Source organism: Phyllopteryx taeniolatus, chromosome 1 (genome assembly GCF_024500385.1).
Source record: "Phyllopteryx taeniolatus isolate TA_2022b chromosome 1, UOR_Ptae_1.2, whole genome shotgun sequence".
Lineage (NCBI taxonomy): Eukaryota > Metazoa > Chordata > Actinopteri > Syngnathiformes > Syngnathidae > Phyllopteryx > Phyllopteryx taeniolatus.
This window is the reverse complement of record NC_084502.1, coordinates 4,254,066-4,266,254: the sequence shown is the minus strand read 5'-3', so window position 1 is coordinate 4,266,254 and position 12,189 is coordinate 4,254,066. Positions and strand designations below refer to the sequence as shown.

The 12,189-nt window shown below is 42.8% G+C and overlaps 1 protein-coding gene across 4 annotated transcripts; it reads right to left on the bottom strand.

The window, feature by feature from the left end:
* Positions 1 to 518: 518 nt before the first annotated feature.
* Positions 519 to 12,091, bottom strand: LOC133470195 (YTH domain-containing family protein 1-like). Of its 4 annotated transcripts, none has more exons than XR_009785924.1 (7): positions 11,584 to 12,088; positions 9,535 to 10,004; positions 7,760 to 7,784; positions 6,188 to 6,267; positions 2,888 to 6,103; positions 2,744 to 2,788; positions 519 to 2,641 (listed from the first exon to the last, which is right to left on the bottom strand). XR_009785924.1 is itself a non-coding variant. In XM_061758476.1 (7 exons), the coding sequence occupies exons 2-7, from the start codon at positions 9,559 to 9,561 to the stop codon at positions 2,621 to 2,623; spliced, it is 1,830 nt and encodes a 609-aa protein (XP_061614460.1). In that variant the 5' UTR covers positions 9,562 to 10,004; positions 11,584 to 12,091; the 3' UTR covers positions 519 to 2,620. The 4 variants fall into 4 exon arrangements, 2 of the variants coding, with proteins under 2 accessions (XP_061614460.1, XP_061614373.1); XM_061758476.1 differs by having other exon boundaries at positions 4,472 to 6,103; positions 11,584 to 12,091; XM_061758389.1 differs by having other exon boundaries at positions 4,463 to 6,103; positions 11,584 to 12,078.
* Positions 12,092 to 12,189: the final 98 nt, after the last annotated feature.

The window sequence follows — 12,189 nt, the reverse complement described above, 5'->3', positions numbered from 1 at the left end:
AAAACACTGACGTCACACCAAGTTAACGATCAGTTCTAATGACATCGCAAGCAGTGCAGCAGTATTTCAGCACCACGGATAGCTCCACTGAAGGCCCACCCATGACAACGGGGGAAGAAAATCCGGAATTTAAAGCAACTGTGCAAAGTTTATAAAACAGGAACATATATTTGGACCTATAACTAAAATACTCAATATATTCACCCAAAAAAAGTAGTGACTACCACCCAACTGTCCTGATTTCTTTGCAATTACCCTAATGGATGAGAAAATGCAACAATGTCCTGTGGGTGCAATGCGGTCAACTTATTTGTAGTCCCCTTGAAAGGCGTGTTTTAAATACATTGCGTGTTTGGATGGATCAAGTGTATTTACAAAGTGTTTTTTTGTTTTTGTTTTGTTTTTTAAACCATCCAGCACTTCCCATGCAGTAGCAACCCAAGCGTGATGAGCGAGAGAAATTGTGTGAGGTCACTCTTGCTAAAAGCTACTTGACAGAACACGAGATCAAAAGCAAATCATTTTTGAATGGACAGTTTATTAAGGCTTGATTTCTTCTATCAAGAAAAAAAGAAGATACATCTGTCGAACAATATTTCCACTACTACTGTGGTCTAGAAGAGAATTTTCATTTTACGTCATTAATCTTTGTGATACATCCGTTCATGGCTAAACGGATTCCTCTGCCGTTTACCATTAACGTGCACGTCAATCTTGTCCTTAGAGCAACGCAAGCATTTAATGACTTCGGTGATGGCATCTTTAAGAGAGCACCCCTCCCAAAAACAAAACAAACAACAAACAGCAACCTCACCTTCCCCACCACTGAAATGGAGCGAACAGACACGGTGAAAAAAAAAAAGGCTTGAAGGGTGTTCATTATGCAGAAAAGGAGATGCTGTCAAAAGGTCAGTTTCCGTGGAAACCACACTTAACAGGCAGGTTAAAAAAATTAAATAAAAATAGTTGCGGTGTCACAAATGCCCACATGAGAATAAAGTGACTAAGCTTTTCATCAGAATCAGTATCACCTCAAAGCGAACATTTTCCTTTACCGGCCGGGTAAGATGAAGCAACACGGTGTGAACGAGGTGAGTGCATGTCAAGATAAAAATATAATTGGGAGCAGTCGATGTACAGCATAATCGCATGAGTGAGCGGGCACAAATCGATTTGGATTTGACATCGCTCAAAACGCACAATTGACAGGGGCGTTTCTAATTTCCATTCTTTGATGGCTGCGAGTAACCCGACCGTTACACACGTGATCAACACACCCACCAGATTCCAGTTTGACACGCACGCAAACACTTTTGGTGACTGCATTCTGGTTTTGTATCTTGCATCAAATAAACCATCCAAAAATCCCACATAAATCCACTTTTCATTTTTTTCCCTCCTTACTTGATACTAAATCAGTTACAGTTATGATTAGGTTATACATTTTTAGGCTTTCTCCATGAATATATAGGCTCCTACGTTAAAGCTTAGCATTACGGTCGACATGAGAGATTTAGCAAACTTAAGTTCAGGGGGGGGGAAGAAAAAAAATAAAAATAAAAAAAACGAGGATTAAGACAGAATGGTGACAAACAGAGCGAGAGACCTACCCCACAATTTCATGGAGCAAAACACAAAGAAATGACATCACTCCATCATTTTGATTGTAAATAGCCAAACCGATGGATGGCGCATTTCTCTCAAAGTGGCTGGAGAAACACCAGCGCCATTGGAGACCAGCAACAAGAACCAAGAAAACGAGGCACAGGGCTGAAGGATGTGGAGAGTACAATTTGATTTTTTTTTTTTTTTTTTTTAAAAGGGCAAGGTCCTGATTTGCAGAGGACTTTTTTGTTTTTTGTTTTTAGTTCTTTCCCAGATTCCTCCTCTGAAATGTTTCTAGTCTTGTGTGACGTCACACTATCCCTGATTTCTCCAGCAGTGTCACTGTTAGCAGTTCATCAATAATTAGTGGGGACAAAAAAAATAAAAAAATAAGGCTTCAGAAAACAAGTGTCTGAAATTAATGTTGTCAGTAGCATGCCAAAAAAAATATAGAGTGAGATTCTGTCAATCGGAATAAAAAATAAATCACTGAAATTTTATTGTCGCACAGTTCCTAGTAGAAGTACATTGCCTTGAGGATGCTCCAACCCTGTTGGCACATTAGACCTCTACAACTTGGCAATGCTGCCCCCGCGTGGACAAATACGGGTAGGACATAGCCATTCCTGATTGTACTGAAATATATAAAGTGGCCGATTTATTCTCGGGGATGCAGTCAAACCCTAATGCAGCTGAGGAGATAGTAGGTGCAATACAGAACTCAACCAGTCTGATGAGAGGACCGGATGTTTAGAAGTGTAAAATAATAATAATAATAATTAAAGTAGGTGGAGGTAATTCATTATACACTAAATCAACTTAATCCCTGCAAAAGAAGTGTTGGGTGTGGGGCAGAGGTAACACGGGGCAAAGACAAATTCATCGATGGCAGAGAATTCCCAGTATTGAAGAGGAAAACACGAAGGGCTTGTTTGTATTTCATATTCTTCAGTCTTTTAAATCAATCATGTCCTAGTGTAACTTGATCAAGCCAAAGATAAACGTCCTCTATTGTTTATTTCCTGTTTTGGCGCTCCTGTTTGGGAGGAGAAAAATGACAAACAACAAAAAAGTAGCATTAGTTTTAACATACAAGTTAAACGCACATGATGCTAATAAAAACCATAAGTTTTCTCACCTGATCCAAGCGAGAGCGGCTCTGTATCTGAGCAGGTTCAAAAGTCTACGGGGGGAGGATATGAGCAGAAACAGGAACCACAAGATGACTTTTATTGTCATGATACAGTTGTGTTCAAAACAACATCAGTTCCACATGACTAACCTGATTGAAGACGTTGTGGGCAGAAGTTTTGACATGGCAAATAATTTACCGGTAGGTGTCGTAGTCACAGAAAACACAAACAAACAAAACAAAACAAATCCAGCTTTCATCATATGCATGCATGTCTGTGTAGTTTAATAATTATTTGAACGGGCAGTGTTCAAAATAATAGCAGAGTGGAGTGCAATAAATCAGGACCTGAACAAGTACTGGACAATCCTGTGAACAAACTCTTTTCAATGTAGTAAATATTTTAGTGATTCAGTGCAAAATAACTACATTGCAGTCACTCACACACAGTTGAAAACCAACATCACTACAAATAACACCAAACCCACTCACTGTACGAACAAAATATGTAACACTAAAAGGAAATAACACACAAACATTATTACTACCTGGAAACAACAATTAATTCCTAACATGATTTTAAAAGTGCTGCGAGGCATGCTGGGAAGTCCACCATCAACTGTAACGCTACAGTATGTCGTTATCTTATAGCGGGCACGGGGGTTCCAACTTGATATCGCTCGTAACCTTTCATGTGGAAGAGTAACAATAAATCCATTAATCTACAACTAATCGATTATGAAATGAATTATCTTTTTCTGCATTTTTTGCACTGCCAATTTGAAGTGTCCTGTTTTTTTATAAAGGGATAGAAATTTTTACGTTTTTTTTTTGGTATCTGATTATCAATTAAAAGAAAAATTAATTGACAGATTAATCGTTTATTAATAGTTAGTTGCAGTCCCACTGTCATGTAACGTAAAGACTAGTTTGCATCCAGGTAGGCCAGTTAATAGCAACACAAACAACTGAACAATTTAATCCTTAAAAGAAAGCAAGCACGCTGGGAAACAAAGTAAAAACTACTGCACTAAAAGGTTCGAAACCAAGTTCGCCCCCCGCCATTAGTGAAATCCAAGATTTGCTTTTAAATTGTTTATAATTCAATATATTTTGAAGAAAATACAATGTATACTGCCCTGCAGTTCCATTATAGTAGCCTGGAGAGCTCTTTCCGTCATCTCTCTCTCCCCCCTCCCCTCTCTGTTTTCAGCACCTGTCTCCAATCAGCCTCATTACCACCAGTATTTAAGCCTGCCTGTTCCAGGAAATCCTCGCCAAAGTATTCCAGCCTCTCCTAGTGGAACCACGGCTGTGTTCCTGACCCACGTCATTCCTGCCACCAAGCCAGCCGCCTGTTCTGTCCACGCCACCGCCTGCTAACACATCCAGGAGCACCTCCATAACCTTTGCTCAATAAACTGTTCATCATTTTACATCTGCCTCCGCCTGCTCTTGGGTCCAGCTACTCCCCACACGCGACATATAAGGTCCACTCCAGTGTGTGTGTGTGTGTGTGTGTGTGTGTGGGTGTGGTGGGTATAGGAGGAAGTCAGCCAACATTCCCCCATACGTTTCTGTCTGAAAACTCGTGTTCCCAACGCATGTGGGTTCAAACAATTAAAGGGATTTTGAGCTTTCCTCGTGCTTTTAAACACACTGCCAGAATTTTGAACACAGCTGTACGTCCCCATAAAGGTTGGATTCTGAGACAAGTACACCCACCTTACGCACCTCTTCCTCCTCTTCCTGCCTCTTCTCATAGTGAGAGAAGTCATCAAAGATGGACGTGGTGTGTTTGTAGGTGGCGATGATCTTGAGCACCTGCTTGGCCTTCTCCAGAGGAACCTCCTGGGTGTCGCGGGAGTTGGTCACCGGCTTGTTGTCGTTGTTCTCCAGGCGGATGTGACGCAGCTGGCTATTAGGCACGTCCTTAACAAACAACCAGTCTACGTCAAACTTGCCCTTCCACTTGTCCTGCGCCCAAACGCCGGCGCTGGTGCCGTAGTCCACCGGCGACCGCATCTCGGCCACGCCGCAAAAATGGCCGCTGCCGTTGACACTGAAGAGCAGGTACACAGGCCCTTTGCCGTTCATGGCCCGGAAGGCCGAGTCCAGTCGCTTGTTGCCGTGCTCCGTGCTGCACCAGATGGAGTACTTGATGGAGCGATGGATGTCGTCCTCAGAGTAGCTCTTAATGATGAAAACGCGTCCGTTCTTCAGGTTCCATTCAAAGTCCTTGGGGTTATAACTGTGGGAGGCACGAAGCTTCTCTAGCACCGGGTGGGACTCACCACCAGGTCCCTGGGTGGCACAGGTTTGAGAGCCGCAGTTTGCGCTACCGAGCATGCCCATCATCCCGCTAACATCGTGGCTGGGGCCTCCCTGCCCGTAGACTTGGTTGCGGTTGCGTGGGGCCACCCAACGGGTTTGGGCTTGCGGGGGTTGTGTGTGGTTTTGGTAGGGCTGAGTGGGTGGCGGGTGGTGCTGGTGATGGGGCGGTTGGTGCTGTAAGGACATGGGTGGCATCTGAGGCTGCACCAGAGACTGGGGAGGGGGAGGCTGCATGGGGGCTTGGTGGGGCATGGGATGAGGCAGACCAAGAGGCGGCGGCAGCTGCTGCTGCAGCGCGGTCGTGGCCACTTTGGTCGCGGGTCCCTTTTCCCAGGTGCCAATGTTCATGTTGTGTTTGATGGGCGGCGGGGGAAAAGTTGCCCCCGGGTTGACCAGTCCCGGCTTCACCTTAGCTTTCAGCTGCTGCGGCTTGGCAGGCTTGCTGGCAATGGCTGCCCAAGAGGCGGGTTTGGGCGGGGGCATTCCGATGGGCGTGGCTCCGTTCCCTGAGGCCGCCACGGCGGCTCCGCCGATCACCGAGCCCACGGCCTTGAGCGCGGAAGCCTGGCCGGCGACATCACCCCCGATCTTCAAACCGACCATGCCCTGCTCCAGGCTGTTCATACCGGGGGCTTTGTTGAGCGTGTCGCTGTGAAAACCCGTCTGACCATCAGGCACAAGAGTGCCTCCGAGAGAGCTGGGCGGGTAGCTGTAGCTGCCACCGTAGGCTGAACTTTGAGTCTGCTGGCCCTGGGAGCCACTTGTACCCCAAGCAGAGAAAGCGGGGTTTTCGGGGAAAAAATTAAACCTGTGGGGGTAAATGCTGCTTCCCAGGCCGCCCGGCTGCCCGAACACAGTGTCCGGCATGAAATGATGGTCTCCATTGCTCAAGGGTCCGTAGGGGGTGAGGTATGGAATTGGAGGGTCGCCGCCTGTGGACCAAGGAGCCTCGCTCAGGGGGTATGGAAAGCCGATCGAGGGAGCGTAGTAACTGGACAGGTAAGGGTCGGTGATGGACTGGTAGCTGTTGTTCTTGATGCACCACATGAGCAGAGAAACAACATTAGCACGTAAAATTATGTTGCATTTGTTCGATTCTCACGAAATGCTATTCACCTGAGTTGATTGACCAGTGAGGTACGGCTCAAAGTCATTGTCATGTACTGTCTCCTTCTGATGCAGTGAACCATTTTGCACTGCAACAAAACAACTTCATGTTCATACAAGGCTTTTTTTTTTTTTTTAAAGACCATAGACATTCCTGATACAGGAACAGAAAAAAAAGAAAAAAAACACTCATTCAGGGTCTTTGTCAAGACACTGATTTGATTGCATTATAATTTGTCTTATTTTAAATGTATTTTTAATTCATTTAACCTTTAGTTAACCAGTTTGGTCTCATTGAGATTTAAATCCTATTTTTCCAAGAGACCTGGCCAAGCCAAGCAGCAGCAAAAAAACAAAGAAGTTAGAGACATACAAGCAAAGACACAGCCAACATTTGGGATTTAACCATCTACAAATCCATTGTTCAAGCAGCTGAGCTAAAACATTGACATTCTATAGAAACTGTTTTATTTCTTTCATCATAGTTTACATTAAAAGAAAAACAACTTGTTTCTAAAATAAAAGCCTCAGTCTATTCACAAGACACAATATACGTGATTTAAAATTTAAATCAGTATGCCCAGGTATTTAGAACAGTGTACAGCCTCAATCTCCTTTCCATCGAGAGAAGAACGCACAGAACCATTTTGTTTGATCATTGATCTGGTAAAAAAAAAAACATTAGCTTGTAGATTTATAAATGTACTGTGTGTAAAAGGCATGGCTCCATGTACATTCATTTATTTGTTCTTCTACACAGCTTGGACTGGTTGCTTGTCAATGGTAGGAACCACAAACAACTACTCACCCCTACATTCACACTAATGTGCATTTTGTGGTCTTCAATTCTCACACAAAAGCAACAACTCCACACAGAGTTGTCCCAAAGGAGATTTAAACCTTGGGATGATGCACATATCCTCAATATTTTAACATACTAAAAATGGCCATTATGCAGTCAGCATTACGAGTTATACCAACGTAGCAGGGGGGGGGTTCACAAAGTGCGGCTACATCCAATCGCACAAGCAGCTCAAAAACGTACGTCCTCCACCTTTAAGGCAAATAGAAACTGATATAATGCTGAATTACGTCTTTACAAAGATACAATGCTGAGTTTTCATTGATGGGCATTCCTTTATTATTACAACGGTAGTTTTCAGTGGTGTAGCATTGCACTGAATCATTGTGATATGTGTTCATATTTTGATTAGCTTAATATGTGATAAAGAAAATGGACAGATTGATTTGATGAAGTATGATGCACTACAAGGCAATATTGTTAAATGAACACAAAGCATTAATTAGCTTTGTAAACAAAGATATCTTTATACAGATTGTCGACTGGACCTCATTACATTGTGTTTTTCTGCATGTGTCGGTGTGTGTATATTGACAAATCTTTGCAATCAATGTTCTTCGTTTGTGCAAGTCTTTTGGAGTGCAATGTGCCACCGAGAATATTTACTTTCAGAGGAAACTTGAGCTTTTTGGACAAATCTGCTGGGGTACTCATTTAGGTTGATCACTGTCTATGTGGGTTCTAAAATGAAAACCTGAACAAACACAATAATAACTCACCTTTAGATGCTTGTCCCTTTGATCGCTGGAGTCACATCCGATCAACAGGAGGGCGGAGGGGGAGAGTAGAAAAGTTATCTTTACATAGTGTGAGATTGTGCCCTTTAACTACTTTACATTCACATTAGGGTTGCACTGACACCACTATCAGCGTTGGTATTGGTGCCAATACTGTACGTCTCTATTCGTACAATGCTATACAATACTATGACACTGATACCACTTCCCCAGCCTTACGTCTTCTCTATCTTTAGGGGGAGGATCCATGTTAGCCATGGGGAGATACTTTCAACTGAACACGGATGACAACACTTTTAGGCGACTGCAAATTCTGCTTTACAAAATAAATGAGGGACTCCGCTCAAAGATTAGGCCACGCACGTCTCGGTACAGACGTACCGTATTTATACGAAATCCTCCATAATAAATACATTCATGAAAAAAAAAAATCTATATTCTACTGCCAACACTGCTCTTTACATGAATAATGTTCCGTTCCTAGTATATAAATTGAGTTTTTAGAGCAATAAATTGAGTTTTTAGAGCAAGTGACAGTTTGAAACCTCACGGTAACTTTGATGTGTCCACTTGGAGATCCCCTCGGAATGTTGGCCGTCACTAATTTACTGGTGGAAATTTTTTACTGAAACTTGTGAGCCAATCGGAGAAGGGGAAAAAGTCAAGGAGATATGTTAAAAATCTATTTTTTACTCAAATTTGAGGAGGAGGAGTTGTTTTTTTTTTAAACCAAATTTCTATATCACGAAAACATTTGCCCAAAGGGACATTTTTCAGGACATAAAAAAAAAAAACTCAGTTTGTCCCATCATCCGATTTTCTAAATTCTTGCTGCATTTCGGTGAAATGATCGGCACATTTTGGAAAACCTGCAGTTCGTTGTTAAAATGTCAGTAATGACGACTCTAAAAAGTGTTTCATTCGAGTGACTCCTATGCCATATTGAAGAAAAGTTTGTTTTTTAACAATATCGGACAAAACTAAAAACACATTTAAATGACAATTGCAAGACGTAATTACTGATTCAGTAGCAGGTATTTGTATTTTGGATGGGCGAATACTCAAATATAAGTAATTGTATTTTGTCTGAAAAAAACTGGGGATCGGTGCATCCCTGAATCACACTTTGATAGCGATTTGATGCAAAATAACTCAACGCAGGGCTGCTTGACTTACTAGTCACGGTTGTTTGTGTTGGATGCACACGGCTCATGTGACACCGTTCTCGGGAAGCTTTGCTTTTAGCCGATTAATATTAGTATGGGAATGAGCAACTTTGGCTATTTAAGTAAGCAGCACACGTCAAAAGTGTTCATTCGCGCACTACTTGGGGAGCTAACAGCCATTCAAAATGGCTTTCACGGCTTACGACCAGCTAGTTAGTGCATCGCACAACTCCAGTGAACAAAAACAAACCCCAATCATCCGCGTTTAGTCGAATCACTTCCACGCCACATCGTTATTTATGGGAACGCTGTGATTTAGCAATTGTTTTACTGTTAGCTTTAGCGTTATGGGGAGGTGCTGGTGTAGAACTGACTAGTGTGTCGGAACATTTGGAAACGCGTATTTTCTCATGTGCTTTAGGCGTACAGCGACGATATTTCTCTTGGATCGGAGTTGACTGAATGCATCCAAGTTGCTCGCGATGTCCGGCGACCACCGCTGCTGGCTAGCTAGCACTTCCGAGGAGTCGCCACTTGCTAAAGTTAGCAGGCGGCTAGCTTTGCCAAGCTCTCTTATTTCGCGTGACCTACCTGAGGGTCAATGCTTGTGGTAGACATAATTCATGAAGCAAGTCCCTGGATTCGCACAGAGGCCGGCCCGCTGACTGGATTTCAAGCTCCGTGGTGTGCAAAGCGAGTTCCCCTGGCTGCCGAGCTCCACTTAGCGCGTTGCTAGTAGCTCAGCTGTGCTGCTCCTTTTCCGCTGTGCGCCTTTCCTCAACTTGCACGCGTCCAGTAAGCCGGAACACCCCTTCCAAAAAAAAAAAAAAAAAAAAAAAAGTCCTTCTGAGAGTTTTCAACTTACTGCAATGAGTCACACAATGGATCTCCTGGAACATGAATGTCTTTCCTGCTCGCTTTTTACTCCCAGAGAGAGCCCTGTTACGTTCAAGTCCAGTACACTTCACTTCCCCAATGGCTGCCTGCTCCATCCGGGCTTTGAGCCACAGTCGCCGCCGCCGCTCCTCCTGCTGCTGTTGCTGCACTTCCCCTCGTCCGCGCTGGGGGCGAAAGTTTCCTCAACAATTTTGTTGACATTACTATAAAGTATGGATTAGTAGAACAATAATGACATACGCCTGGAATGGCCCAGTTCAGTGGTTCTCAAACTTTTTACATGCATGTACCACCTCAAAAGTACTTGTCTTTCCAAGTACCACTATAATGACCAACATTAAAACAGAGAAGCAACGAATAAGCCAGTGTAACATTATACACAGTTTGAACATGAAGACTGTGCTTGGATGTATGAAAAAAAAAAGTGTAGTGTACTTCAGTAATGATTCAATTCAAATGTATTGCCCATAAGTAAAATTAAAACATGTAATTAAATGTTTAAAAACAAACAGTTCAGAAAGTTCCAATGCAAATGTAATTTACTGTACTTAAGTTAAATACAACTGAACTGTACTTAAAAGATATACTGTACTGGATTTCAAGAAAATTAATAGGCTGTATGTGTAGCTAGTAGCTTCATTCTAATGTGTTTGATTGTATTTCATGTTTTCAACATAAAATTTATGTCTTTAATTCAGTCATTCCTTCATGTACCACTAGGGAGAGCACACGTGCCACATTTTGAGACACAGTGGACCTTCATTGTGTCAAGGCACGTACATTTCTACTATTATTGTATTCAAACTCTTTAATCAAAGTTTGAAATGACTGGTTCCCAGAATGGCCGACTATGGACCATCACTAAATAGGACACCCAACAATTAGTTTTCGGAAAAGCAGCGTTAAATGGTGCCACTGAAGTACTGTGCCCCCCCCACATACACACACTGGAAAAGTTGTTCCGCTTCATTGCCTTCACAGATACCTAATTACCCAAATATCAGTAAAATTCATACATTATTTACTGGCAAATTGTAGGTTGGTGGGGGCTAAAATTATTGTAAAGCTCACAAGGACTGACAATAAAAAGCTACCATAACAGAATCAGAATCATCTTTATTTGCCAAGTATGTCAAAAACCTACAAGGAATTTGTCTCCGGGAGTTGGAGCCTCTCTAGTAAGACAACAGACAGCCACTGTGACAGAAAATACTTTTGAGACATAAAAACATAAAACACACTACAGAGAGTGACTGAGCAATGAAAGGTTAACCGTAATTTGGTAATGTCGATAATGTTTTTTATTTTTTTGGACAATTGTGCAAATGATGCATAGTCCTCTTAGAGCAGTTTGAAATGAGTAATAGAGCAATAGTCTGGTACAGTGATCATTGTGCAAATGGAGCAGAGACTTAAAACAAATTTAAGTAGTTTAAAGTGACTAAGTGCGATAATCTGGAAGAATGTCAATTGTGCAAATGGTGCAGATACTTCCCAAGCACATGAGTGGCCAGTATCAGTCAACACCACATATGCATATGGTGCAGAAATGGTGAGACTACTACAGTGAGTGCACGAATAATGTATAATTGGCCCGACAGAGATGTGACAACAATCTCAAGACAAAATTGGCAGCATGTTGCAATGGAATTTTAAATGAACTGTTTAATAAGTTAATGGCAAGAGGGAAGCAGCTGTTGGAATGTCTGCAAGTTTTAGTTTGCATTGTATGGTAGGGCCTACCTGAGGGAAGGAGCTGGAAGAGGTGGTGACCAGGATGTGGAGGATCCAAGAGGATTCTGCACGCTCTTGTCTTAGTTCTGGCAGCGTACCGCCATATTTTTCCAGCAGTCCTGATTGACCGTTGCCGTCTGAGTTTGTCAGGACTGATTCGATGACTGCTGTGTAGAATTGCCTCAACAGTTCCCGTGGCAGGCCGGGTTTCCTCAGAAGCCGCAGGAAGTACATCCTCTACTGGGCCTTTTTGAGGATGGAGTTGATGTTGATCTCCCACTTCAGGTCCTGAGAAACTGTAATTCCCAGGACCTTGAAGGTTTCGACAGTTGACACAGGGCAGTTGAACAGTGTGAGGGGCAGCTGTGGCGAAGGATGCTTCCTGAAGTCCGCGATCATCTCTCCAGTCTTGAGCGTGTTCAGCGTACCATACCATAAAATACCATACCAAAAGGCCAGTCAGTTTATAATGCATGTCGTGTTTCCGAAAATGTATCTTAACATTTCAGATGTAATGTATTCTTTATGCAATGTGATTGCCTCTTTTCACCATATGTCTAATAACCACGTTTTCCCAGTGTGGCATGAGTTCCACTGGTGGTACGCGGCCTCCCT

Excerpts from the sequence above, each read along its gene's own strand:
- LOC133470195 (XM_061758389.1), bottom strand. The coding sequence starts at position 9,561 with ATGTCTACCACAAGCATTGACCCTCAG. Across the intron at positions 6,268-7,759 it reads AAAGGGACAAGCATCTAAAG|TGCAAAATGGTTCACTGCAT; the intron begins GTGAGTTATTAT and ends GTTTTGTTGCAG. Across the intron at positions 6,104-6,187 it reads TCACTGGTCAATCAACTCAG|AACAACAGCTACCAGTCCAT; the intron begins GTGAATAGCATT and ends TGGTGCATCAAG.